At 39.2% G+C, this 24624-nt stretch overlaps 1 protein-coding gene across 12 annotated transcripts in view; it reads left to right on the top strand.

The window, feature by feature from the left end:
- The window catches only part of TTLL5 (tubulin tyrosine ligase like 5), a 305934-nt gene that overhangs the window by 193231 nt on the left and 88079 nt on the right, over positions 1–24624 (top strand). For all 12 annotated transcript variants that reach the window (XM_079908860.1, XM_079908866.1, XM_079908864.1 and 9 more), the window contains one exon: positions 16383–16578. In XM_079908860.1, coding sequence (XP_079764986.1) covers positions 16383–16578 — 196 coding nt within the window. The remainder of the gene's footprint in view (positions 1–16382; positions 16579–24624) is intronic.

Raw genomic sequence — 24624 nt, 5'->3', positions numbered from 1 at the left:
ATGAGGCAGGAATTCTAAATTTGTGACACTTTGCAAGCTGTTTGTGTGTACTAGGTTTGAACCCAGCTACAATTCACTGTAGAAATTCTTAGAAACTGGCATGTCAGCTGCCCTAGACAATCTGCACATTAACTTTCACTTTGAAAACTTTTCCTGGCTTGTCTCTGCAGGCTGTGAAAGCTAGGTGATGGTGGTCCAGTTTTACAAGGCCCAGCTGTGCTTGTGTGTACCTGTGTTGTTGTCACAAAGGCAGCAGACTTTTCCCTTTATTTTATAAAAATCCTGCTGAGCTGGATTCAGTCTTCATTGTTGAATGAACTGGTGTCAGGGAGTTCTCTTTTGGCTTTCTTAAAGGTCACCCTTTGCTCACTTCTTTTTAAGTTCACAGCTCCATTTTTCAGGCTTCATGTGGTATGCTGGTTATGCCAAAGTAAAGAGCTGGATCAAAGACATTTCTTGTTAATAAGGCTAAGGATCCATCTGTCTTTGCAGATCCAGACTGTTAATAGATACAGGACCAAGGAACCTCCATCTACAAACCTGGCTGACTCCCAGAATCCTAAATTGTCTTCTAGAACAGTGCTGTGAACTTAACCTTTTGAAAGGTTTGGTTTTATATCCAGCCTTGTGTTCCGTAAAGCTTGCCCCCAGATTCTCTGCCAGATGTACTGAGAAATCCAACTTTGTCCTAATTTCCTCCTCCTGGGGATCATTCCATCAATCATGGAGTGGTACGAGTATGGAGACAGCAGAAGTCTGGTTCACATTCTGAATCCATTGTCAAGTCCAGCTGGCTGGGATCTCACTGTACTTTTAAAGGGCAGGCATATCAGCTCTTAGCTTTTTGACTGGATACTTCAGTGTGTTCTTTCCAGATGTATGTCCTGGTCACACAGTATTAATAAAACCAAAGTTAAAGTTAGCCAGAATAATCCCCCTAGACATTTTTCAGTCATCACTACCGCTTCCTTTTCCTTTTCTATGTATCTGCTTATTGAATGAATGATCAGAAACCTCCCCTCTCAATTGCTTATAATTCTGTATTTCAAAGTATGTATCTTACTTGGACCCTGCTCATGTTCTTAGTCTCTTTTGAGTCTTGCTTGTTTTTTTCTTCTTTTCTTCTGATTGATTTTGAGCCACCTTATTTTAATGTATTGTCCTGCTTCCCCTTTCGGCATGTGTAGTAAACAATAGATGATAGATTTATTTTGGGGGTGCCAATTGATATTATACTGATACTAAGAACCCTTATCTAGATTCTTAGTTTTCAGGGCACATCTTTGTCCTATCCAAACCCTCCCTTTATTCCTCAAGGAAAATGAAGCTCACAAGGGTCAGGCTATTGAATCAATCTTATTTTCTCTACTTAATAATTGAATTACTGTGTCCAAAGAGAAGCAGTCCTTATGATTACTAATTCGTGATTTACGGTTCTAGTCCTGTGATTGTGATTCAGTGTATGATTTCATGTGCAACAAAGGAGCTCATACACTGGGAACAGAAAAGAAGAGATAGAGATAAATTAGATGCTGAATATATTAACTGATAACTGAGATGTCAACTTCAAGCCAAAATCTAACAGGTTAGCAAACCAATGATTTGGCAGCCCTTAGAGAAGGAAAAGGGAATCACTTAAGCCCAGCATTGATTCACGAAAAAAATAAGTCATGCTAGACTAACCTCATTTCCCTTCATGGTAGAATCACCTTAGTAAGAGAAGATCAGGGGGACAAAAAAAGAATTACCATAACTGCGTTTCGACAAGTCATGATGATATCTTGTGAGCACGAAAGAGAAATGTGAACAAGATAACACTGTCATTAAGAATCTTTGATAACTAGACAACTGTACCCAGTGAATCAGTGTAAGATTGAGAATTAAGTCATTGAGGCTCTGTGATTTGCTCAGTAGGTCACCATTTTTTAATCAATGAATTAATTTATCCATTCATATTTATTTAGGTGCCTACTATATACTAGGCACCTACATATCTAGAAGGCATACTAAACCTATTTTCAGATGACATGAAGTAGGGTGGGATACTGAATACCTTGGATGAAAATCAGAATTCACAATGATTTAAACAGGGTAGAATGATGAGTCTAATTCATGGAATTTAATAAAAAAAATATAAAAGCTCTTCACATGGTTTCAGAAATTCAAGTGAAGAAGGCTTAAGGGTTTAAATTGACTTTAAGCGTAATAGAAGTTAACAGTTGAATAAGACTGTCAAAACCAGTACTATCATGTGGGAAATTTTTTACAACATATTGCCAGATTGTAAAAGCAGATTGTAAAGCAGATAGTGCAGAATCACTCTGTTTGTGTGAGGGAAATACACACAGAGGAAGTATGTACCTCAAAATGTTGACAAAATGTTCATAGTAGCCATCTTTGGTTGTTGGAGTGCAGATGGATGACTTTTGTTTTTTACCTTTCTATCTTTTTGTGTTTTCCAGGTTATGACATTTTGCTCCTAAAAAAAAAATTGCTTTTGTTTCATTTTGAAGAGGTGAAAGGCAGTGTAGCCAGTGCTGACAATTCAGGCTTTTACTAGCAGGAGTGGGGGTGGGGAAGAAGGATGGTGATAATCTCCATCATTCATCAGTGCCTGGAAGCTGCCCCTCCCTGGTAATCAGCATTATTAGTAAACACCCACTTCCCCACAGGGGCAGCACCCTGCCTATGGTTAGAGCATTCTCTGGCTGGCTTGGTTTGGAGCAGCAGGTCTCCATCATGAGGACGCGACCTCAGGTGAGGACTGCCGTGCAGCGGCTGTCTCTAGCTGGGGAGACCTGGCTCCCTGGCTCACACACACTGAGTGACTCCTGAGTCCTTTTTTCAGATCCACTAGATTGGCTCCCCCGTTTATCACCCAGGTTACCCCACGTGAACATAGTACTTGGTAAGGGGAATATAAATACTTCTTTGCTTCTCTTCTTTCTGAGAAGTGATAGAGTTGCTCACACCTGTTCCTTAGCATCCTTATTGTTCGTTTTCACAAAGGTTTGGATTCACTTTCCACAGGAACGATGTTAATAATAGCAGCTCACATGTATTGAGCATTTATTATGTGCGCCAGACATTGTGCTATGCTTTAGATAGATTATTACATTTAATTCTTGAACCAGCCCTGTGAGATGTGGGATTGAGTTTTATTCCCATTTCACAGCTGAGGAAACCAAGGCACAGAGAGGTTAAGTATGCTGCTTTAAGTGGTAGAGCTAGGATTTGAACCTAGAAGTCTTGTTCAAGAGCCCAGCTCTTCATCATTAAGCTGTGCTGCTCCTGTTCTGAGAGTTGTCCAGTTCAGAACCTGCAGTGCAGATCCAGGGGCACAGGGTCTCTGCTCTCCCTCCAGAATTCTCTCACTTACCCAGCTCTTGCACTGGTTTTGATTCCTTTCCAGCATCTAAAACCTTTTATTTCTTCTTGCCTTCTTTCTTGGATTATTTCTTTAATCCTTTCCCAAGAGCCTGTCATCCGCTCAAATAAACAAAATATTTAAAGGTTTTTAAGCTTTTCATCCTGTTCTCAAGCAGGAAGATCAGACCTCATTTATAATTTCATATAGTTCTGTGCTTTTGACCTAGCATACAGGTTGTCAAAAGTTCACATAGTTTTTCCAGATAATTTCTGAACTTTTCTGTACCTCTGATACTACCTCTGTTGTAGTTCAACTCTTCCTGCAAAGGAACCATCTCAGTATAACTCCATAGATTCAAAATAGAAAAGATAAAAGTATAGTCTTATCTCAAGGAACAAACTCAAAGGTAAAAAAAATAAATTTTTGCCTTTAACACTTGCATTTTTTTTTGCAGCACTTGCATTTTTAGAGATTGTTTTAAAATAATTTTCCAGCACAAAATTTCTCTAAGCAAGGCACCTGTCACCATGAGCATAAAATCTCTTGGTCTGTCTAATTCATTCCACTTAAATAATTTTAGGCACACATTTCATTTGGCCAGCTGTCACTGTTCCCAGTCAGCAGTTACTAACAGCAAGCCTTAAGACTTACTAGTAGACATTTTCAGTATTATTTATTAAATTTATTAAATTGATATCTATTGGCACATGCAATTCGACTTTTATTCTTTCACTAATGAAAGTAGTTCTCATTCAATGGAAGCCTTTCATAAGCATACTTTTTTTTCTTGGAGACTACAGTATGCAATTTTAATGCTAAACTTAATTATCACTGACCTTTTGACTCTCTTCTAACTACATATAACTTTTATTTTATTTTTTAAATAAATTTATTTATTTTTTGCTGTGTTGGGTCTTCGTTGCTGCATGCAGGCTTTCTGTCGTTGCGGTGGGTGGGGACTTCACTTTGTTGTGGTACGTGGGATTCTCACTGCGGTGGCCTCTCTTGTTGCGGAGCACGGGCTCTAGGCGCGCAGGCTTTGGTAATTATGGCACGCGGGCTCAGTACTTGTGGCTTGCGGGCTCTAGAGTGCAGGCTCAGTTGTTGTGGCGCATGTGCTTAGTTGCTCTGCAGCATGTGGGATCTTCCTGGACCAGGGATTGAACGCGTGTCCCCTGCATTGGCATGTGGATTCTTAACCACTGTGCCACCAGGGAAACCCATAACTACATATAACTTTTAATTTCATAATAAATCTTCAGGCTCAGGTTCCCAGAGCCAACAATTCTTTCTGCCTTTCAACCAGAGTGCTCATTTACCATCATTACTGTCACTCTGCTTACATATCTCTCACTTCTTCAGACCTTCTGGCCAGCTTATTTGATCCTTCAGGGGCTAATGCACTTTTCCTCACTGTTAGTGTCATGTCTGCTAGCTCCCCTTGAGTCTCTGTCCAATGCTGTTCCTCCGAGGCTTTGAATCTGTCTTGAAAGTGTCACCTATTCCAGAGTCCAGCCATTCCTGACTTTCCTCCACCTCCTAATCTTCCCTGGGGATTCACCTAAACGAGTACACTTCCTCCAGATTATGAGCAATTTGAGAGCGGGAGCTTGTGTTTTTCTTCTTGGTAGTCCCTGCGCATCTAGGAACAGTGTCCAATAAATGCATGTTGAATTTCGCTGAAATGAAATAACTACATAAGCATGTATTTTTACATACGATTCCAGTATTGCAAAATTTATGAAGAGAACAAATAATTTTATAACTAAAATCAAGTAAGTTGAGAAAAGAGATATAACATACACACGAACAGGAAATACTGATAATTAGGTTTTTAATGAAAGATAAGGGAAAATGCATAACTTTTTATTTGCATATTTGTCTTTTTTTAAAAAAAGTACTACCTCCATTTCTTGAACCCCAGGACTGTCTGTGGTTTCTCTAATGTTTATTGTCACTTTAAAAATGTAGACTTCCAATTCAGTACTCATAAGTGCAAACTCTAAGCACTCTTTCTCTTTGTATGCTTATCTTATAAGAAATAGAGAACTGAGGTTCATGAACTCACCATTCTCTCTTATCCTTCAGGTCTCCCCCCACCACCACCCAAATTCATGATCCCATGATCATATAATTAATATATACTAAAAAAATTATATGAAGCTTACCTTCCACATTATTTTTTTCATGAAGTATAATTGACATATAACATTAGTTTCAGGTGTACAACATAAAGATTCAATAATTGCATATATTGTGAAATGATCTTTTTAAATTGAGGTAAAATTTACGTAAGATAAAACGCACATACCTTAAACGTTCAAATTGATGTTCTGACAGGTTTATATATCCACCGTACCACCACTCAACATATGATATAGAACATTCCCATCACACGCCAAAATTTCCTTGTGTGTCTTCCCAGTCAATTCTACCTCTTCCCCCATAATCATTCTTTTGACTTCTCTCATCATAGATTAATTTTCCTTATTCTTTTTTCTTTATTGTGGTAAAATACACACAATATGAAATTTACCATCTTAATCATTTTTTAAGTATACAGTTCAGTGGTATTAAATACATTCATAGTCATGCAGGCATCACCACCATCGATCCCCATAGTTCACACCACATTGAGCAGTTAGAACTTACATAAAAATCCAACATAAAAATCCAAAGTCTGTCTTGACAACCTGGAGGATGGAGTTCAGGACAAGCACACTTGCTAGGGAGTAAGAGGACAACTTTGGAAATGAGGCAACCAGAAACGGGGAACCTAACTTCTATGTATAAATTTCACCCAAATCTTGGGCTGACCTCTGGACAATGTATATGCAAGTTATACTCCAAACTATACAGCTGAAGCTAGAAGAACTGAACATAGATCTGAGCCACAGCCCACCGAGGGGAAGAAAGAACTGCAGTTTGAGTTCAACCAGGTTAACTGCCTATACACACACACATACATACTCACTCTTTGGAGCAACATAATATAGTCCAGTATCTACAACATTTCACAATATCCAGGATACAATATGAAATTATTCAACATATGAAAAAAGTGGGAAAATAGGACCCATTTTTAGAATAAAAGATAATCAATGGAGACCAATCCTAAGGAGGCTCAGATGGTAGAATTAACAGACAAGGATTTTAAAGTGGCCATTATAACTATGAACAAGGGTATAAAGGGAAATAGGCTTTAATGAATAAAAGGTAGGAAATTTCAAGACGAATTTCCAGATGGAAATTTTGGAACTGAGGAAACCAATATCTGTAATCCAGAATAAACATATTAACAATATTGAATCTTCCAATCACTCAAGATATGGTATACCTCTGTACTTATTTAGGTTTTGTTTGATATTTATCATTAATGTTCTATAAATTCAATGTAGAGACCTTACACATTTTCCAGTATATTTATTCTTAGATATTTGGTGTATTTTTATGATATTGTAAATTGCATTGCTTTTTAAAATTTCACTTTCAATTAATTTATTACATTGAAATTTCAGTTGTGTATTACTGGCATATAAAAATATAATTTTATTCTGTTTATGGACTTTGATTCCTGCAACTTTGCTTTTTTTTTTTTCTTATGACACTGACTAGGTCTTATATTACTAATTTTGTATAGAAGTGGTGAGAGCATACATCCGTCCTTTATTCCTGATCTTAGAGGAAAAGAATTCAGTGTTTCACCAATAAGTATCATGTTAGGTATAGATTTTTCATAGATATCCTTTATTAGGTTCAGTAACTTTCTTTCTGTTCCTAGTTTACTGAGAGTTTCTGTCATGAATGGAGATGAATAAATTTTGTCCAGTGCATTTTGATATCTAATAATATTCTTATATGATTTTTCTTCTTTATTCTCTTAATGTGGTGAATTACATTATTGATTTTTTTTAACCTTAAATCACCGTAAATACCACTTGGTCATGATATATATCCCATACGTGAGACAGATAGATTGATTATATTTGCTAATATTTTATTAAAACTTTTAGTGTGTATCTTCACTAGGCGTATTGGTCTGTAATTTTCTTGTAATGGTTTTGTCAAGTTTTTTTTTATATCAGAGATGTGTTAACATAAAATGAGTTGAGAAGTTTTCCCTTCTCTTCTCTGAAAGATTTTGTGAAAGATTGAAATTATTTCTTCTTTAAATGTTTGATAGAATTCATTGAAGCCATCTGGGCTTAAAGTTTTCTTTGTTAAGAAGGTTTTTGATTACAAGTTAAATTTATATATTTAGATTTTCTCTCATCGTGTCATTTTCAAAAAGTTGTATTTTCAAGGATTTTTTCAATTCATCTAAGTTGTTAAATATTTGACATAGAGTTTTTCATGATATCTCCTTATACTTTTAATATCTATATTCTCTGTATGATGTTCCCCCTTCTTCATTTCTGATATTAATAATTCATGTATTTTTTTTCCTTGTGATCAGCTTGCTTGGAATTTATCAACTTTTAAATTCTTTTCTTATAGCCAGCTTTTGATTTTATTGATGTTTCCTGTTTGCCCAGTTTCTGTTTCATTGTGTTAAGATGTAAACTGAAGTACATTAAATTTTCAAAGAGTTCATTTGAGCACACATTGATTTTAATTGGGCAGTGCCAAATTGAAAATGGGTAAGAGCACTCCACTGGCAGAGACTAAGGGAAAGGCTTTTTTTTTTTTTTTTAATAGAGCAGACTCTTAAGCAAAGTAAGCAAATTATTTGGCTATAGCTTAAGTGGTTGCCTTACTTGGGAAAGCCTAGTTGGCTGTTTGTAATTGGTTGTTCTTAAATTTCACTTTTCAGATGTAAGTGCAATGACTCCGGCGTGGGTTTTGGTTTGCTTACACAGACTGCCAAGACATTAGAGCGACCTCAGTCTGATGGCTTCCTTGTTTAATTACTTTATTGGTTTCTGCTCTTATTATTTTATTTTTTATTCTTCTACTTTGTTTAACTTGCTTTTATTTTTCTAGTTTCTTAAAGTGGAAGCTTAGAACATTGATTTTACATATTTCTTCTTTTCTAATATAGACATTTAATACTATACATTTCTAAGGGCTCTTTTCACTGCATCTCAAATTTTGTTTGGTTGTGATTTCATTACCATTCAGTTTGATACATTTTCTAATTTCTCTTGTGATTTCTTCTTTGATCCATAGGTTATTTAAAGTGTGTTGTTTAATTTCCAAATATTTGGGAATTCTCTAGATATCTTATTGTTTTAAAGATATAAAATTAATTGATTTTTAATTTAATACCATTCTGGTTAGAGTGTACTCTGTGTGATTTTGATCTTTCAGTTTTTATCGAGATTGGTTTTATGACCCAGCATTTAGACTGTCTTGGTGTATGTTCCACATGCACTTGAAAAGAATATGTATTCTGAAGTTGTTGGGTATAGTTTTCCATAATTATCAAATAGATTGAGTTGGTTGACAGTATTGTATAAATGTTTAAGTCTAGGTTGGCAGTTCTTTTTGTTTTCCTTTCAACACTTTAAAGATAGCTCACCAGTGTTTTCTGGCCATCATTTTTTAACGATAAGTCAGCTAATCATTTGCATTGCTGTTCCTTTGTATGTAATATTACCACTACCACCGAGCACCCCGCCACCCTGGCTGCTTTTAAGATTTTTTTTCTTTATTTTTAGTTTCAGCAGTTTGACTGTGATCTGCCTGCGTGTGGATTTCTTTGTACGTATTCTGCTTGGGATTTGCAGAGCAGCTCAGGTCTTTAGGTTAATGTCTACAATCAACTTTGGAAATTCCCAGCCCTAATCTCTTTAAATATTTCTTCTGCCCCATTCTCTCTTCTCAACTGCTGGGATTCCAATTTTATACCTGTTAGATACTCTCCTCTACTGTGTCCAGTCTGCTGTTAATCATTTTGAATGCACTCCTCATTTCTGATTTTATATTTTTTTCATTTCTAGGATCCTTGTTTGGTTGTTTTTTGAAAGATTTCATCTCTCTCTTGAAATCCTCCATCTGTTTATATGTGTTTCCCAGCTTTTACATTAGACTCTTTTACATATTTATCATTGTTATTTTGAAGTTCATGTCTGCTAAGTCCAACATCTGTAACACCTCTCAGTGTCCTTCTATTGACCATTTTCTGACATGGGTCATATTTTCTTGCTTCTGCATGTCTTTTATAATTACTAATCGTATGCTGGACATTTTAGGTAAAACCACAGACTTAAGTAAATAATGTTCACACACACATACCCTCGCCCCCCCCCCCAAAAAAAAAAGCCATGCTCATCCTTTTCTCAGGCCGCTAATGTGTGGGAAAGGGGCAAAGGGAGAAGGGGTTGAGCCAATCTGATAATTAAGCTGGGTCTGGACTTTGTTGTAGCTTTAATTAGATTAAATTCACCTCTGGCTGCAGATGTCTTGGGGCCAGGATGGGACCACCAGTAAGATTCTAAAGATCCTTCTGTGCAAAGAATTTTGAAAAACTTATATTCACCCCTATGAATTTGACACCTTCCTTCTGGTGAGATTGGAGTGATACTAACAAATATGGTTTTTTAATATTGTATAATGAAATATGTCAACATTTGGAAGGTCTGCATCACTCAGTGAACCAGTATTCCTAAAGACTAATGCTTGATGTTACAAAAATCTCGTATGGGTACAAGATCCATTCAACATGCAGGATAGACCAACAGAGTATGAAAAGCTCATTGATTTGGTTTCAGATTCTACAATACTAACTTTTAAACTATACTACATGTTGAGTTTTGGTGAAGGTCAAAGAACAATATCCACAGTTTCTCTGAAAGGGACTTTAATCAGTTCCTCCCCATCCCCCAGCCTTCAGTGTCCTATGGCTGGGGGCTTCTAAAATATCATACCAGCCCACATGCAGGTGTTAAAAGCTCGTCAGAAGTTTAGCTGGTAGTGCCTTAACCCCCGTCTATGACACATTCCTCCTCCTCCCAGGGGCCATCCTGGCTAAAAGTGAAGAGCTTGTCACTTCCTGGGATTATATTCATTTAGGTTTACTGTATGTCCTCGGCATTTTGTTAGGTTTGAAATAAGTATGATTTAGCAGCTTATTCAGCTTATTATTATTTTTCTTTATTTTTTTTTTTTTTTGCGGTACGCGGGCCTCTCACTGTTGTGGCCTCTCCCGTTGCGGAGCACAGGCTCCGGACGCGCAGGCTCAGCGGCCATGGCTCACGGGCCCAGCCGCTCCGTGGCATGTGGGATCCTCCCGGACCGGGGCACGAACCCACGTCCCCTGCATCGGCAGGCGGACTCTCAACCACCGCGCCACCAGGGAAGCCCAGCTTATTATTTTTTTAAGGTAAAAGTGACAGTCTCTTGAAACTTTCTACTTGCTCAGAAGCATAAGTCCAACAGAAACTTTTGAATGTTTTCTGTTTTTTGCCTTTGATTTAACCACAAGACGGTGAATGCCGGAGCTATAATAAAATAGAGAGGGTTCTATTTCCTTATTTCTGAAAGTGGAGGGTAGGACTCCCCTTTGGGATCATGAGTTTTAGGAGTTCCATAGGCCTGTCCAGTTCACTCTCACTCTCCCTTGAGCACCGTCTAGAACAAAACAAAGGAAGCCACTATATTTATATGGATGGAAACCACGCTGAAAGACTGGGGAGAATGTTAGGACAGAAACAGGCAGTGTAAACAGAAAGTCCTTTCTCTGAGGTGGCCAGTGAAGAGTAGAAGAAGGTAGACTGATGGCTGCTTGTAGATCACACCTTCAATCTCTGAGATGATCGGCTCTAATGGAGGATCAGGAAGGAGGATTGAGCAGAAAACTGACTGCTTACAAGGGTAGATTATATAGGTGCCCCCTTCACTTGTGGATTGAAGAGGAGGAAAAATCCATCCCTTTCCAGATAACCTGTTTTAGTCCTCAGCATAGAGCATTGCAATACAATTATAATAACCATTTGTATACACTATACATCAGGGCTTTTCTTTTTAGTAACTTGGAGCACTTTTGACCTCACAACAAATACTGTACTCATGACTAGATTGTGTTAACTTTGCAACACAGAATCCTCTGGTGGAAAATGGCCAAATTTATGTTTTCTATATACTAACTTAAAGAACTGTAGGGCAGCAGTGAAATGGAATTGTTTGGGAGGGGAATGAATAGTAATAATAGTAGTAATGGCGGTGGTGGTAGTATATTTTTGGAGCCCTTCCTATGTGCCTGTACTTTCACTTGTGTTCGCTCTTTAATCCCCACAGTAACCCTATGAAATAGATACTATTATCATATCCCCATTTTACAGAAGAGGAAAGTTTAAGAATAATAAAGATAGAGAAGTTGGATGTAATAAAGGCTGCAGTAGCGTCTGTCTAGTCTCTCCTCATCCATTTGGTCTTTGTAGATGTGATCCCACCCCAGCTGCCCTGGGAAGGATTAGGAATGGGACACACAACACTCCATGAAGAATCACTCTGATTTTGTCCTTGGAAATACCCCCCAAAGCTAAGGGGGTTCCCCACCACATTTTATAATGACTCTCTGATCACATAGCTTCCTTATTCTGGCCAGCACTGCTTTGTACAGCTCGTGGGAGTTCTTCTGTCATTTGTAGGATTTGGGGCATTTACAGCACCTTTCCAGCACTTACTGTGTGTCCCAACTACTTTGTTTGAGATTGAAAATTTATAGGCAAAGAAAATGTAGCCTCTGCCATCCTTGAATATCTATACATTCCATAACGTGTAGTGGAATAAGTGCCATGGAGGTGGGTAGATATTCTTTCTTACCAAGAAATAGTAAGATTGTCCCCAGAAAGCACCTCCTTCATGGCCTTACAGTGTTTCTCATTAGAAGCACCATTGGCATTTTGAGAAGCACATATTTTCCTAGCACAGGGCTGGCTTTGCCTTATATTTTTTGACATTTGGCACACTTGACCTCTACCTATTAAATGTAAGTAATCCCCCACCCCCATTATTAGGACAATTGAAAGCACACCCACACACTTGCCAACACCCTGAAGAGGGCAAGGACGTCCTCGTACGTGGTCGCTCAGGTTTTGCTCAGACTGGGTGGAGGAAGCTGGGGAAATGGACGTGGAATCATACTCTTTGTACAGCTGTCACATTCCTCCATCTCATCCCTACCGTACCATCTTGAGACATCACATCATTCTTGGGAAATCTTTTTTTTTTTTTTTTTTTTGGCTGTGCCGCGCAGCTTGCAGGATCTTAGTTCCCCCACCAGGAATCAACCACTGCCGTGCCCCCTGCAGTGGAAGCACGGAGTCCTAACCACTGGACCACCAGGGAATTCCCCATTCTTGGGAAATCTTGACACTGAAAGCATATCTTTATGAAGAGGGCAACAGCCTGCTCAGGAGTTTTTGCTTTGCTAAAGACCCGTGCATTTTACAAATTTCCTTCGAGTTCCTTACAACCAACATCCATTTGATGGAACAGATATTAAACCAGAGAGAAAGACACAGCCCTTTAGTGTGTTTTGGCTAGAAGTTGGAGGGGGTAGGGCATGCTGCAGGAAGGGCAGTGATGGTGAGAAACATTTAGCCCTGCAGTGCCACGGTGTAATACAGAAAGTAAGACAACGTTCTAATAAGAGGATGCGTGGTTTAGAAAAATTCGCCGTATTGTTGGCAATTAGCTGCATATGTAGTCAGGACAAGACACAGCATAGTTCACTTTGAATCTTTGAATTTGAATCAGTTGTTAAACATCCAGGGCATTCCCACAGCTAACTCTTTTGAGTCTGTCTGTCCTACTCTAGAAATAATAAAGAAGTGTAAGAAGTTATTTATAGGGAACGTATACAATATTATATGTTAGTGTTGAGCAAAGAATAACATAACTAAATTTTATAGAGAATACTTGAATCTCAAAAGTTTGGTGGGAGTAGAAAATGTATTACTAGTAAACTAGAATGAACTGAGGTTCAAGAAGATGGAACGGAATTTTGGATGGAAATGGAAACTCATAGCTGCCATAGAAAGGACTATGTCAATATGTAATCTCAGGCAAAACCCAAGTAACAGTGCACCTGGTGTCCTCCGTGTCAGTCATTACAACACTTGCATATTGTAAACCCCCAAAGCCTGTGCTTTAACTGTGAGATACCGTGCCCTGAGTAACACCCACTGGAATTCAAAGCAAGCAGGTTTCTCATGGCACTGACCACACTGCCTTAGACAGCTGAGCACTCCTGCACCCATCCAGTGTTGCACTGTAAAAATTCCTTCCTCTTTGCTAATAGCCTCCACTTGCTTAAGCAACTTCTTTCTGTGACTTGGAGACTGCACTTATGCTACTGATGAGATTAAAAACAGCTTTCACTACAAAAGCTTATGTTGTTGCAGTCTGTTCAGTGTGTGTGCAGTTGGACGAATAAACCTCCTCTATCCAGAGTCCCTTGTTTGATCTTCTCTTGCCCACTGTCCTGCCCCTTACACATCCACAGACCCCTTCTGAGGCTCTGTCCCTGGTCACCTCCAAACAAGGGGGCCTAGTTACAGACTCTGATTTCTGATTACAGCAGGAAGGCATTAAAGTAAATGCCTGCTAGGAATATTGGTTATGAAAGCAGTTTTTAGAAAGTAAAACCAACCTAGCTAGCCCGTGAGGTGAATTCTGATATAAGCTACATAGTTATATAAATCCTTAAATATCAAATCCCTAAGTCTGGATTGCCTCTTGTGGCTACAAACTTCTGTAACCAGCGAGCCAGGAATGGAAGCAGAATCACAACTGATGAATTTTCTAACCTTGGGCCCGGTTATCATAAATAATAGTTTCATTCTAGATTCAAATTCCTGCCTTAATTGGTATGGAAATCTCAGAGTTATTCATCCAGGCAGTTCCTGCTGTATTATCTGTCTCTTCCGTGTGTTCACGTGTTCATTGGATCAGCTCACTCCTGCCTTGAGCCTGCTTTTCATTTACACCTGAATACCTTGCTCCATTGCCTCGCCTTCCACTCAGAACTCACTTGGTTCCCTTTGCTATTTGCTGTATCTTCAGTAAGCTTTTCTCTTCCCTCACTAATGAGAACAGAGATCATGGTTTCCTCTGGCCCCTCCCGTCTTAACCCCAGAAGTCCTATTTGACTCCCACTCAGCACTTCACTTTGTGAATAATATTAACATTTTATTCACATAGTCGGGTATTTATTTACATGTGTTCCTTGGTCTCCACATTTCCTCACATCTCTAGAAGCCCCTTGGGAAAAATCATGTCTAATAACACGCACACTGAGACAATTCAAGAGGGATCACGGAAGATCAAATGTCATACTAAAAAACAGTTAATAAGCAAGCTCTGAGCTTTTTGGTACTGTCCTCCAGGAAGATTAGCTGAATGTGTGTAATTGAACTGAACTGTGGGAGCCAAACTGTGGGAGGAGGTGAGCAAGGGATGTGACATATCAGAGGTGAGATTATGTGAGTAGAAAACCTTTCATCCGTGGACTTCAGAATATATTACACAGACTTTCCCTTAACTCTGTGTCTGGAAATCTCTTTGAGAGAGGTAGAGAAACCAAAGCAGAGACCCAAAATGACCAAGCTATGAGAGAGAGGTCCCCCCAGGCAAGAGAGGAGCGTAGGCTTCTGGCCTCAGAAGACATCCCACTTTGCTCCCTCCCACAGGACTCTGTTGAGGTCACAAGGACCCAGGCTGTTAATAACCAGGCAGCCGTAGGTCAGGACTCAGGAAGGTTCTGTGTAAACTCACCCCATGTGTTGTTGCATCTCTGCCACTGAAATGACCATTAACACCAAAGGATATTTACAAAGGGAAGAATAACACGGTGATTTAAATCACTATGAATATGTCTCTTGAATTAGGCACTGTTTCATTTCTCTAAGCACCATTCACCAAGGTTTTGGGATAAGGTTGTTCACTATGACACTCTTTGTGTTTCTTCTGTGTACAATTTTCTGGTCACTGTAACTCTAAAAGGAAAAAACCAAAAATACTAGGTAGTTAAAGAAGGTTCAGAGATGAATAGCCAAAATGTTAAGGAGATGGAAGGATTTCCAAATAAGACTGTTCTAAAAATAAATGGGGACCTTTTCAAAAAAACTGTGGTAAAATAATACATAATATAAAATTTACCATTTTTAAGTGTACAATTCAGAGGCATTTCATACGTTTACAGTGTTGTGCAACCGTCGCCACCATCCGTCTCCAAAACTTCTGTCATCATCCCAAGGTAAAACTCGACACCCATTAAACAATAACTCCCCATTCCCCTGTCTCCCCAGCCCCGGACAACCACCATTCTACTTTCTGTCTCCATGAATTTGACTATTCTAGGACAAATCATACAATATTTGCCCTTGTCTGGCTGACTTATTTCACTTAGCGTAATGTCTTCAATGTGTGTAGGCTAAATGTCAACCTGGCTGGGGACCCTGATGAGATGAATTCAGAATAAGGAAAAATGTATCTTCTCACACCAGTTATGTTATCCCATGATATGGGGACATAAGCTCAAATACAAACACTTATTTTAAAAATTTAGGTACTTCACTAATGGGTGGCTAAGAAAAACCAAGACTCTTGCACAATTCACCCGTATAATTTTGAAGTTGATGTTTAGATAAGATGATTGTTCCTCTGTTCTTACCTTGAAATAACCTACCATCCTTCATTTGAAGCTCTCTGGGCTCCTCTTCGAGGTCCTTTTGACAATCACAGGGGAGTGAAATTGCTATTTTAATTATTTAACATTCAACAGATATTTTTGTGTGCTGAGCACATTCATGCCAAGCCTTATGGCAAAGCGCTAGGAATAGAATGGAGAGCAGAGCAGCCCGCCTTTGTCTTCATGGAGCTGCGATTTCATAGGCAAGTCAGATAATTTATCCCACAAACAGATTTGTAACTCCAAACTGCTTTCAGTTCTATAAAGGAAAAATAACTGAAATATTTCTCTCCTTCATTGTTCTGCTCCTTCATTGTGAACAACCTTCATTGTTCACACAACCATTCTAAGAAATCTGCTTTCTTTTCTCTTCAGGAGCCTCCAAACAGGTGGCTTTGCCTGGGAGGGAGAGGTAAAGAACAACGCGTATAGCAAGGCTACAGGGGTGGTCCCGCAGCACAGGTGCCACTCCACAGTAGGCAGCTACCAACTCCATTTTGCCCTGCAACAACTTGAACAGCAAAAACTTCAGTCCCGGCAGCTTCTGGACCAGAGTCGAGCCCGGCACCAGGTAATTCAAGATAAGGCTTTTCCATGTGCTAGTATCTTCCTTCTGTGGATTAAAAAAAAAAAAAAAAAAAAAAACTTTTTTTTTTTCCATGAGAAATGTGGGGATAGTTTCTCAAAAGTTTACCAATGCCACCATGGCTTGAATGGTTCATGGGGAATCTACCCACGGGGAAGAAATGTTCTGAATCTACACTGGCTTTGTGGGAAAGTGATCTCGAACCAATTTTGACATTCTTTCTTTCATTTGAATGAATGTTCCTCCACAAAAATCTCTTTTGTAGTATTTACCCTTTCTGTTGCCTGATCTTAGTTCAGTAATTTCCCAAAGGGTCTAATTCCCAGATACCTAAAAGCTAGCATTTTAAAAATTTTTTTCTAAATGTACTACTTCCTTGCCTTCATTAACTTGATCTATTTAAGCACACATTAATCCTTTATGGCCTATCAAGATTTTCAAGGAATAAATAACTTTCAGGTTCTTATAGGAAATGGTCTTAATCTAGGTCATTGGTCTTCTGGTTTAACAGTTTGTACATAGAACAACGTATACAAAAATGTAACAATAGACACAAAGATTCTTGTTGTAGTGGAACTTACACTCTACTGAAATATTAATTCCCTACTCACTGTCTATAAAATGACAAACTCCTGAGTATATGTGTAAGGGAATTATATAAGTATATTGCACTAGCGAATCAGTATGGCCCCAATTACAGAGAAAGGATGACTTCACAAAACAGTCAGGCCGTGAAGACTTAACTTTTTCCTGATACCTCAGGATCATCATTAGAATCAGTTACCGTGTTCTACATGTTCTGCTGGGCTGAATCCGTACTGATTCTTTGAGCTTCCCTGATACTTGGTTGTGTGAAGAAATAGCTTATATCAGCTTGATCTCTTGTCATTTGCTCTTATAAAAATGTAGTGTGCATTAGTGTGTGCAAAATTAATATTCACTCAAAGGCTAAGGTAATGTTCCCAAGTTTTTTTTTTCTTCTATATAAAACAGTTATCATCATGCTCTCTCTCTTTGTTTTTTCAAATGCCGTCCAGGTCCAGAGAAATTTTTATTTTTTTCAGTGTCATTCACCACTTGATCATCTTATCTGTGATAGTATAATCTGTATATTATATTAATTCATTGGAATTGAGAAGTCGTTAAGTGCAGGCATTTGTTTAAGGGTTTGTTTGTTTTTTTAAATATTTATTTATTTATTTATTTGGCTGCGCCAGGTCTTAGTTGTGGCATGCTGGCTCTTCGTTGCAGCATGTGGGATCTTGTTCCAGGGACTGAACCCGGGCCACCTGTATTGGGAGCGCGGAGTCCTAATCACTGCACCACCAGAGAAGTCCCCAGGCATTTGTGAAGTAGCTTTTTAGGTCATTTTTACTGGAGAAAAATCCAGACTTCTTATCTGTAAAGCATGGAATATAGCATCATCACACTGCCCTCTGCCATGTAGAAATTTCCTTATTTAAATAGTCTTTGGGATAGCGGAGGCATTTAGGCCAGTTTGCAAACAAAAAAAAAAATTTTTTTTTTTTTTGGCCGTGCTGCACGGCTTGTGGGGATCTTAGTTCCCTGACGAGGGATCGGCAGTGAAAGCATGGAGTCTCAACCACTGGACCGCCAGGGAGTCCCCAAGAGCTTTATTTGGGGTCTTAAGGATTCCAATTCAAGAGACAGATTTGGGTAATACCAAAAGATTATTCCAAGGAAGAGAAAAAAGTCAGGGGCTTACAAAGGCAAAAGCCACAAGGTTGTTCAAGCATTATGATTGATCCTGATGCACGAAAGGAAATATTTATCCTTAAAGGACAGGCAGTTATGAGTTATTTTAGGGTAAGGATCCAATAAATAAATAGGCTATCACAAGTTGGTTTAGAGTGTAAGGGTCCACTAAGTATCTTGAGTTTCTGGAACATTGGGCAGATGTTCTGGATTCCCATGTTAAGACAAGAAGTGGCCGAAGTTCAAATTCCATCCCTGCTGAGATGTGCAAAAGTCACACTTCCTCAATGGCCTCCTGGCTCCATTTTAGAGCCCTCTTAGCAATAACAACTCCATTTAAATTTTTCTTCCGCAGTATATCTTAGTTTTTTTTCAATCTGTGTAAATTTCTTAAAACTTTTTAAACTTCTGAACCCCCTGCCATTCAGATTACTTAAGAATGCCAACTTAATCAGACGCTGGATAGTGGAAATATATATAGCCTTATCCCCTTGTTTGAGTATAATCTGTGGCTCTAATGCATCTAGGCAGTTGGTCCCTTTTAATGCTTCCATACCTTGAAATGGTGGATGATTAAAGAAAAAAAAAAAGGAGGTGATTTGCAGAGCACTGAGGTTTTGAGGAAAGAGAGACAGTTTTGCTGATTTTCACTTTTAGAAACTGCTTCATTTATAAGTCCTTCTCATTCTTTTGATTAGCTTCCAGCAAGTCACATTCCTTTGAAAATTCAGAGTACTGCTATTCTTGTGTGGATTTTTTTTTTTTTTACTGAGGATCATACTGATTGAGTTTCACTGAACTATGAAGTATATGGAAAATATGTTTTTTAGAATCTGTCAGAATGCCTGTTTTAGGGAGGAGTCAGCACTCCCAAGAAGGGAGTTATCTCGTGTCTTCTGGAGAGGGAACAGAAAATCTTTTATCATAATTTTATATATGTTTATAACATCATTTTATTTTTTCCCCCATTCTTCTAATCCACAGTTGACTTAGGTCAAAATGAGTAAGCGTGAAGCTTGGGACTGTGGGGGAGAGAGAAGGAAACTAAATTCTATTAGCTTGAAGAGTTTATAACTAATAAAATAGCAAATAAGATAGTAAGTGTTCTAACATGAAGAATAGTACCTTAGAGCGCTTTATTTCAGAGGACATTAAGAAACACTCCACAGAAGGAGCAAAGCCCTAATTAGATTTTTAAGCCTGTGTTTTTAGCTCACCTTGTGACTGTGCTAGACCTGACCCTTATAATTACAAGCAAATGATCGCTTGAAACATGGTTTGCCTTCTCAGGATGTCCTATATGTCTGTCCTTGGGTTAACCCCTTTAGATAGAGGTGGTTTCTCTGATGAACTTCTTATGCTTTGGATTCAATTTTCTAAAGTGTAGGTAGGCATTGATATAACTAACAATTTGGTTAATTGCCTGTTTGAGAGCAGTGAGTAGAATTGAAATCTGATTTACCTAGTATCCATTCACAAGAGAGATGTGTTTATGGACCAGGACATTAAAAGGGGCCTTGTATTGTATTGTATTGTATTATATTATATTATATTATATCATATCATATCATACATGGACAGACAGTGCCTTTCATAGTGATCTCCTAAAAATATTGTTGGAAAAATCATCATGCAGCCTTTCTTGCATTACATGCAGAGGAAGTTCTCCATCCTTTCTGCACTTAGCCAGCTTTTTTTTTAACTAATTAATTTATTTATTTTTTAGATAACTTTTTGTAGGTATTAATTTCAGGAGGAAAACTCTGATTCAGGATATGAGTTTTGAAATGGGCATCTCTAACCATTCATGCAGTGTAAGCTTTGATCCTCATTTCTGTCTAGCATTTCACTCATAAATCTAGGAATTTTCATGTACCGAATCACCCCTACAAAAGACTGGTCCTGTAGCATGGACCTGGGAGAGGAAAGTCACCTGGAGCCATTGGCGGAGGCTTCCAGGGCCAGAGGTACAAGGAAATAGGTGTGATCCAGTCCGTTTGATAGAGAGCATGATAAACAAAATAAGACAAAATTGAAACTATGAGCTTTTACACACTGATGGGTAAAACTAGCAATTTAAAAAAAAAATCATTCTAAATCAGAGCAAGGGTCAGCAAGCTTTTTCTGTGAATGGTCATATAGTAAATATTTTAGGCCTTGCAGGCTGTACGTAGGGTCTGTGGTAACTACTCAGTTTTACCATGGTAGAATGAAAACAACCATAGACAACATGTAAATGAATGAGTGTGGCTGTTTTCCAATAAAACTTTATTTACAAAAAAGATGGCAGGCTGGATTTGGCCTGCAAGCCATAGTTTGCAGATCCTTGGCTTTGAGCAGCAGAACCCCTGGAGGGTCTCTTAAAACACCGATTGCTTCCCTGACTCCATTTCTGATTCAGTAGGTTTAGGATGGGCCTCAATTATTTCCAAGTTCCCAGATGATGCTAAGCCTTTTCTTCTGGGGCCCGCACTTGGAGAACCATTAAGCTAGAGAGAAAGAGATTAGAAATGTCTCCCTTTTATTTGTCTTCTGTCTTTTGAAAGGGAGGCTGGATTTGTTAAAATTTAGTGTTGCCCTTATAAAATTTCAGGCAATCTTTTTTTTTATAGGAACTTTGTTTCCATCTTTTTCACTTCATCTACTACAGTTTCCTTATCAATAAGTTTCCAAACTTGAAAACTTCCTGTTCATTCTTCTTATCGGGGTACATTCTGCTCAGCAACCGCTACTCCCAGGATGCAAGTTTTATGATGGATGAGAGATAAATAATGGGACAGATTCCTCCCTCTTTGTTTTAGTAAGAATAGCTAACTCTTAATAAGCACTTACTGTGGTCCAAGCACTATTCCAGGTGCCTTACATGTATTAATTCATTTAAAATGAGTTCCAGGATAGTTGAGGAAATTGCAGGATCTTGGTATTCTAGGGATGGTACAGTGACTCTGTGTGTTGATACATCTGAATGTGTCTTCTCTCCGGTTTCCCTCATTGCTTTCCACTTCCTTCTCAGACTGGCTTCCTGCCCCTGAAGGAGAAGGATAAAAAACTTTTCTGTCAGCTGAATGGGGGGACTTTCTTGGGCAGCAGTGACTGCTGGTGACATCAGCATGAGTAGCTCTCCCTGCTGGGGTCTGTGAGGAGGGCTACACCGGCTCTGAGGCCTGACTGACCTGATTCTAATTGCCAACGCTGAGCTGATGTTATTCTTGGCCCAGGGCAGAGCGATTACTCAGTAGTTTCTGTTAAAGTGATCCTTTGTTAAACCTCTGCTCTCAACCCCCATCTCCTGCCCTCCCACTCTCTTCTCTACCTACTCCAGACTGAAAAAAGCCCCAAAAGCAGAAAAATTAAGGATATTTTGATGGCCAAGGAAGAACTGCTGAAATTTCTTTTAACAACAAAGGGGGAGAGAGGGGATTTTAAGTACATCTTAATTTTTCACTGGTTTCCAAAGCCCTTCAATTTTTAGTAGACTTAATTTTCAACATCATAAGGTAACTCAAGGTAGGAAAAAACCGTGCATCCTCAGCTCCTCTAATCCTTCCACTCTGTGCTTTACTTCCCCCATCCCAAGATGGCCAATTTCACCAGACTAACCCAGATTCGGTGAGGGGCAACAGAGACTAATGTCCCCAGACAAGCAGGGCAGCGGGGGCAGCTCAGTGTTCGCCTGAAGGGTCCTTTCCGTACAATAGCAGCATCTTAAGGGCCAAGTGTAATGAGCTTTTTGCTAACGGCCTGTGTGTGTGTGTGTGTGTGTGTGTGTGTGTGTGTGTGAGTGAGAGAGAGCATAGTCTCGCAGGTGTGGAAAGGATTCCCGTATAAACCCAGCCAAGTCTTGTTATTCTGCTCCTAAAAGTTCATTGCATGTGTCTAGAAAAATTCTGCCCCACCTGCAGCAGTGAATACTGTTTCTCCAGGCCTTCAGCTGCTGTGTGTTTGTGTTGTAGGGGAGGGGAAAGAAAGAGAAATTCAGCAGGCGCCGGGCTTTTCCAGGCAGCCAGCAATAACACGCTAGCCCCTCAGCGCGGCACAGGGAGAGCAGGCAAGCAGACTGGCTCTGCAGGGGGAGTCTTTTTACGTCTTTCCAAGGAGAGTACCTGGGAAGAAGGTTGGCTGGGGTGGGGGTGGGGGCGGGGTGGGCAAGACCTCAGGCGTAGCTCCTGGAGCAGGTTGACTTGAACGTTCTAACATACTGCTGCTCTGTTTTTTTGTTTTCATTTGGTTTTGGGGTCTTTTGTTCAATTTTATATTTGCTTCTGACCTGTATCAGAAATTCATATAACACTTAGTTTATAGCTTGTTTATGATTATGATTTTCTTAGAACCATTTGATTTAGCAGATTTTGCCAAGCCAAACTCTTTTCTTCTTACCTAATGAAAAGACATTGAAAATACGTGAAATAATACATGTAAAACTACATTCAGCTGTTTAGAAATAGGCACTGTGGACAGGCTTTGCAGTCAGATAATCCTGTTTAAACCTGAGCCCATAACCTGCGGCAGGTTATCTGAACTTCCCTGAACCTCGGTTTCTTTATCTCTAGTATGGTGATGATAATGTATATCTGTGGGTTTTCATGAGGATTATATTCCTCAGGGTGTTACCATGTGCCAAGCACTGAACCTGGAGTGTCATTTGTGTTATCACAGTGAATCTTCACAGCTGCCCTCTTATTAGCCCCATTTTCCAGATATAAAAACAGAGCATCACTTATGTGACTTTCCCAGGCTCACAAAAGTAATAAATGGAAGAGCTGGTGTTTTGGAATCCAGGGGTGTCAGCCTCCGGCATCCTAGCTCTTGGCTATCATGCGCTATACTACCTCTCTGACAATATTCAGGCGTTCAATAACTAATAGTTATATGTATTGTTACATACATTTTATTTTTATTTATTATTATTTTTTTTTAATTTATGTATTTATTTTATTTATTTAGTTTTGGCTGCGTTGGGTCTTCCTTGCTGCGTGCGTGCTTTCTCTAGTTGTGGTGAGCGGGGGCTACTCTTCGTTGCGGTTCGCAGGTTTCTCATTGCGGTGGCTTTTCTTGTTGCGGAGCATGGGCTCTAGGCACGCGGGCTTCAGTAGCTGTGGCTTGCGGGCTCTAGAGCACAGGCTCAGTAATTGTGGCGCATGGGCTTTGTTGCTCCGCAGCATGTGGGAACTTCCCGGACCAGGGCTTGAACCCTTGTCCTCTGCATTGGCAGGCGGATTCTTAACCACTGCGCCACCAGGGAAGCCCTACATACATTTTAAATTGCAATTCATGCGTTCGACAAGTACATATTGACACCTATAAAACTGTATTTGAAAAGTTAATCTCAGATATCTTAACTAGTCTCCTACTAGTCAGATACACTGTTGCAAAAGAAAAGGTTTACTAAACTTTTATCCCAGTTACCTCAAATTCTTAAAGAGATGTCTTAATAAGGTCTTCCAGGACTTAAAACTCTTAGAAATGCCCATACTCTATGCTCCCTTGTGCTTTTATTATTTAGGAGCAGTGTCAGGAACCACTGAGTCTTGCAGAATCCTGAAATATGTTCTAGAAGTTTGGAGATTCAGGGCATGTGTGTGGGTTGTTATTGATAACATAGGAATTATCTCTTCAATAATCACTTCTTCCTTTCAACCCTGTTGTTGTCATTGGTCATACTGTTTAATTTTGTTTCTATGATGGTGTTTTTGAGAATACTGTCAGGAAACACAGCAGGTGTCTACCAATGTGAATAACACAGATTGACACTTTTGCATGATTAATATTATGCTTGCTTTTTCAATACCATAGAAATCTGATTTTTTTTTTTAAATTTATTTTTGGCTGCATCGGGTCTTAGTTGCAGAGTGCGGGCTTCTCTCTAGTTGTGGTGCGCAGGCCCTAGAGCGCGTGGTCTCAGTAGTTGCGGTATGCGGGCCTAGTTGCACCACAGCATGTGGGATCTTAGTTCCCCAACCAGGGATCGAACCCTGCATTGGAAGGCAGATTCTTAACCACTGGACCACCAGGGAAGTCCCCAGAAATCTGATTCTTAATGCATTATTTCAATATAAACATCAGTTCATTATGCTGATTCCTTACTACTAGTAATAGAAGTCCCCTGGTTACCACCAGGGTGTTTTCTAAGCTGTTGCTAGAGTAGTTTCTCTCTGGAATCTTGGAGGCAGGAAGGTGAAGGCAGTGAAATGGGTGTACAGTGAGTGCCTCTTGTATGCTAGATATAGTATTATATCCATTCCACTGATGAGGAAACTGTTGCTCAGAAAGTTTAAGTAACTTACACAAGGTTGCCCAGCTGGCTTATTGCAGTTG

The sequence above is a fragment of the Stenella coeruleoalba genome (genome assembly GCF_951394435.1).
Source record: "Stenella coeruleoalba genome assembly, chromosome: 2".
NCBI classification, from domain to species: Eukaryota; Metazoa; Chordata; class Mammalia; order Artiodactyla; family Delphinidae; genus Stenella; species Stenella coeruleoalba.
Note: the sequence above shows the minus strand (reverse complement) of the source record. Positions and strands in the feature narration are given on the sequence as shown.